This window comes from Nanorana parkeri, unplaced genomic scaffold (assembly GCF_000935625.1).
Source record: "Nanorana parkeri isolate BGI_ZX_2015 unplaced genomic scaffold, ASM93562v1 scaffold646, whole genome shotgun sequence".
In the NCBI taxonomy this organism is placed as follows: domain Eukaryota; kingdom Metazoa; phylum Chordata; class Amphibia; order Anura; family Dicroglossidae; genus Nanorana; species Nanorana parkeri.
In genome coordinates, this window is record NW_017306914.1 from 795,891 (window position 1) to 801,229 (window position 5,339).

Below are 5,339 nucleotides of genomic sequence, written 5' to 3' on the forward strand. Positions count from 1 at the left end.
CAGCTGTCAGTCATGCAGCTGCGCGCATCCCGGCACAATTGTCGGGATCCACTTCAGCTGCCGCTTCTCAGTATACCACGAGCTGCTGCGGCGTCTCAGTATACCGCGAGCTACTGCTCGCGGTATACTGAGCCTAGGGTGACGGGAGGACGCTAGTTTGTGTCCTCCCGTTACCCTAAGGAGAACTATGGGGAAAAGCCTTAACCCCATAGTTCTCCTTTAATAAAAGTAACATGTTTCCACTGGTTGTCAATGCCAATTGAACGCTACAGTGTAAGATAAAATGAAATGTTACAGTCTAATAGAAAATCCACTCTGGGCACAGTCATGTTTCATAATGTATCTGTAGAATGGAGGACTCTATAGCTACATGCAGTGTTCTGCATCTTGATTTTCCACTGTCAGTACTGAGCAATGGCAGCATGTACCACATATTGGCATCAATTGTCTTAGGTCAAAAAAAAAAAAAAAGAGGTGTTTGGCAGTGCCAAAACAAGGTCTATGAACACCCAAGCAACAAGGCCAAAGTACACCTCTCCATGAACAGTGAACTATGTCAGCAGTATAAGTTGCAGGCCTTGCCATTTTTGCACCCTCCTCCTACTGTGGTGCCCAAGGTGGCAACCTCTTCTGTGCCAGGAAAGAATAAAAGGCCAAGGTTGGGGCAAAGATGCACCATGTGTACAATGGTTATGATGGGCAATGCAAGGGTGGATATCATTGAGAGTTCTGCCTATTATTAAGTGTCACCAAGTCCAAGTCAGCTCCTGATGATCACATGGATAGTGTTTCTCCAGAATGATTTGTCATCTACTTTGGTCTTCAGTCTTCACAATGGCATGTTCAAACTTTCTGTGACTGTATCCAGCCATTGTGTCACTGGTCATCCTCTCCATCTAACATATAAGCTGAGAGTACATCCATATTTGAATGTAAATGGCAGAGTAGGTAAAAACTCGAGTTGGTGGACCATGTGTAAAATGATTTGTCTTCTACTTGGGTCTTCAGTCTTCACAATGGCATGTTCATGCCTTCTGTGACTGTGTCTAGCTATCATATCAGTGGTCATCCTGTCCAGCTAACATATCAGCTGAGAGTAAATCTATATTTGGATCTAAATGGCAGAGTAAGTAAAAGCTCCAGATGGTGGACCATGTGTAAAATAATTCGTCTTCTACATGGGTCTTCAGTCTTCACAATGGCAAGTCCATACCTTCTTTAAAACTGCCATCATACCACTGGTCATCATCTCCATCTGAAAAATCAGCTGAGAGTAAATCTGTATTTGTATGTAAATGGCAGAGATGGTGGACCATGTGTAGGACGTAAGTGGTGGACAAAATACACCAGCTGAATTTTTGTTTATATGGCATCATCTTCCAATACCTTGGGGACAAAAGAAAGGGAGCATCAAGGTCCACATTTTAAAACTGCTAAAGGATTATGGGTTGAGCATTGAAAGTGGAAGTTTTTTCACAACCGCGGGCATTTGTCAAGAATCACAGTAAGTGTTAAAAGTTCCAGTTTCACTCAGAAGTCTCCAATTGTCCAATTGCTTTAACTCGCCATCATCTACTTACCTAAAACATTTTCAGTCCAGGTCCACTTTAAAGGAAACGGTGCAGAGAGACATATGCGGGCTGCCATTGCTGGCCTCTCTTTCTGACAATGCTAGTATCCAGGCCAGGGCTGTAGCTACCATGGGGTGAGTGAAGCACTCACCTCAGGTGCAGCTAAGAGGGGATGCAGCCAGGGCCGGCCTGGCTACGCCCCTGTTCCCATGGCAGGCACAGGGCGCCAGGCGGCCAACACAGTTGCGTTTGGCAGGGAGAAGAGGAGCGGCACAGGCTCCAGCTTCTCCTCGGATCACCTATGGTCTCCCCCGCCTGTATAGGCAGAGGACTCTGTGTCCTCAATCTCTTTTTCTATTTCAAAAGGGAAATGTCAGGGGTCTGTTTAGACCCCTGATATTTCCCTGAAGCCCCCCCCAACAGTAAGAAAAATAAAATAATAACCCCCCCCCCACACACACACACACACACCCACACCCACCCACCCATGCTATTTTGGATTTGGCCACCAACGCATTCTGCGCATGCGCGCTGCTATCCTGGAGGTGAGGTGCATGACATCACATAATGCACAAGTCTGTTGGGGGGGACACAACTTTCTGTTCTTGCCTCGGGTGCAAAAGGAGCTAGCTACGGCTCTGGTCCAGGCTTTCATGCTGCTTAGATGGCAGCCTACACATTTCACCTAGTATAGGTTTACTAGCACTCTTAGACCTAAAGCAAAACGAACAAGTTTATGAGTCCTAAGTGACCTGTGATCTCCCCTTGAAGAACATTTCAAATGTTATGACATCCTTACAGGTTTCATTTGTTTGAGGTGTAAAGACAACATCTTGTTTCACCATGGTGGCTGGGCCTCACAAGACTGATCTTTGCCCTGTAGAAACAAGTGTTTTCAGGTGAGATCATATCTATATGTGTCCCCTCGTAGGCACACACACAGGGATTGATTTTTGATATTTTCTAGAGTGTCCTCAGGAATGTCCATTTGTATCCTTCAAGTGCAAGAAGACTGGTTAACCACCGCTCTGGGCTAACGATGCACTTAAGAAGCATAAGCACTGGGGTTCGGCCAAGCTGGCCAGTCTGGAATTTGTCTGAAGCAGAGTCTACAATGTATCCTGCAGTGGTTGTTTGTATTCACCCCGTGACCCCGTTTCTATCAGAACCGAGTGTAATTACATCCAATCCACAAAGCTGGTCAGACTCTTCACAATTAATGACACACTTTAGTTGCTGCTAATTCTCCGGCAGCTTCGGCCTGTTTAGTAACAGTGCAAAGATCAACTGGTGAGATCCCATCATCTACTGGTGTTGCTTCAGTAAAGTGAATTCTGATTGGTTGCCATTGGCTACTGCATGTTTGTCCTTGCACCATTTATTTTATTAGCCTGAGCGTGTCTAGGGCAGTGATAGTCAACTTAAAGGAGAACTATGAGGTGAGTGAAAATCAACACAATGAAACTGTCACGTCGGCTCAATAGATCAGGAAGTGAACGAACACATACCGTCGCTCGCTCACTTCTCGATCCTGTCCCTGCAGAGAGTGGTGACTGTCACTCACGGCTCCCTGCAGGGATTCCCCCCCCCCCGACCCTCCAGCGCTGACTGGCGGAACGGACGGGGAGGGGGCGGGTACAGCTGGCTCTGCCTCTAGATAGGCAGAGCCCGCTGTCACTCACGCAGCTGGGTGGATCTCAACAGTAATGTCGGGATCCGTCTCGGCTGCGGCGGTCTCAGTATATGCTGTAGCTCGCGGTATACTGAACTTTGGGTCATGGGAGGATGCTGGTATATGTCCTCCCGTGACCTTTAATAGAACTATGGGGAAAAACACTGACCCAATAGTTCTCCTTTAAGTAAAATAGGGGGCCTCAAAGGTTCCAGGTTGCTAAGAACTCAAGGAGCTCTAACTGTGAGGGATGGCTGATTGAAGGAGTAGATGTACAGTTTTAAGAGGAGGTGGAATGGGTCGCTCCTAAGAGGTGAGTTTTCAGGGATTATATGAATTAAAGTGACACTAAACTCCGGAGTTAAATCTTAAAAATACATTCAAGAGCCTTAATTATTAACAATAGTGGGGAGGATTTATAAAATCTGGAGCAGACAAAATGTGGAGCAGCTGTGCACAGCAACCAATCAGCTTCTCTCTTTCATTTTCAAATCTTTACTGAACAAACTGAAGAGAGAAGCTGATTGGTTGCCATGCACAGCTGCAGCTGCTCCAGATTTTGTCTGCTCCAGTTTTGATAAATACCCTTTAATGTCTCTTATTTGTGTATCACTGGGCTGTAGATCCTCAAATCATCTCTGAATTGGTGCTGACACTATCCTTCCTTCTGGAGGGGGGCTACTTTTGTTCCCCATGGTCCCTGTGTGTGTTGTAATGTAGTCACCGCTCCAAACTCTCTCCCATGATGGACTACAATCTCAATACAAATGAACTATACACTAGTTTGTAGTCCATCACAGGAGTGAGCTTGGAGCGGTGACTTTACAACACACACAGGGACCATGGAGAACAAAAGTAGCCCTCCTCCAGAGGGAAGGACAGTGTCAGCACCAATTCAGAGATGATTTGAGGATCTACAGCCGAGTGTTACACAAATAAGATACATTTTTGTTAATAGCTAAGGTGCTTGAATGTATTTTTAAGTTTTAGGGCCGGTTCACACCTGGGCGATCCGTGACCGCGTGGCAATCGTGCACGATACCGCGAAGATTGCCTTACGGTCACGGAGTTGCCCATCACTGACGATCGCGCTGTGGATGCCATTATTGTCTAATGGCACCCCAGTCTCGTCGGGGTGGATCGAGCGGTTTCCCGCTGCGATTCCCCGCTGCGATTCCCCTGTGCATCCGAACACGATCACGGCTAAAACAGCCGCGCGTCATGTATCGCAAAAAAAAAAGGTACATGTACCTTTTTTTCTGCGATTGCTGCGCAGATGTACCCCATTAAAATCAATGGGGCCGCGCTGCAATTACTGTCTGCAATCGCGCAGGACCGTGCAAACCCGGGACGCGTGTCCCGGATCTCTCAGGTCTGCATCGGGCCTTAACTCCTGAGTTTAGTGTCACTTTAACTCAATAGGTGGACTCTTCTCAACAATAGTGAATTTCTATTGTTTTTGCACTAATAGAGGCCTGGGATGTCTGCTGTGAATTTCTGTTGTTGTTATTATTATTATTGTTATCATTATTGTTATTATTATTATCATTATTATTATTGTTATTATTATCATTTTTATTGTTATTATTATTATCATTATTATTATTGTTATTATTATCATTTTTATTGTTATTATTATTATCATTATTATTATTGTTATTATTATCATTTTTATTGTTATTATTATTATCATTATTATTATTGTTATTATTATCATTTTTATTGTTATTATTATTATCATTATTATTATTGTTATTATTATCATCATTATTATTATATAATAATACAAATATCTCCAAGGACATACAAGACAGAGGCGCGCTTCATCGTTTATTTTCTTGATTCTTTTCTGGACATGATTATGGTCAGAAAGTTAACAACGCCGACGACCAATTGTCTCCCCGAACACGATTGTTGGATATTTGTATTTATGAATTACAGATATTTATGTAGTGCCGACAATTTTACACAGCGCTTTTCATACTGCACATTCCCATCAGTTTATATTTCAACAGATAATGTTTCATCAGTGCTATCAACAGACTTAACCGTCCCCCCATAAAAAAAAAACAATGAAAAATATGTATTAAGAATAT

At 44.0% G+C, this 5,339-nt stretch overlaps 1 protein-coding gene across 1 annotated transcript in view; it reads left to right on the top strand.

Annotated features, from left to right (window-relative positions):
* Window positions 1–2,414: 2,414 nt before the first annotated feature.
* The window catches only part of LOC108792469 (transcription factor 7-like 1), a 70,813-nt gene continuing 67,888 nt past the window's right edge, over window positions 2,415–5,339 (top strand). Inside the window, exon 1 of the mRNA XM_018563261.1 lies at window positions 2,415–2,470. Coding sequence (XP_018418763.1) covers window positions 2,415–2,470 — 56 coding nt within the window. The remainder of the gene's footprint in view (window positions 2,471–5,339) is intronic.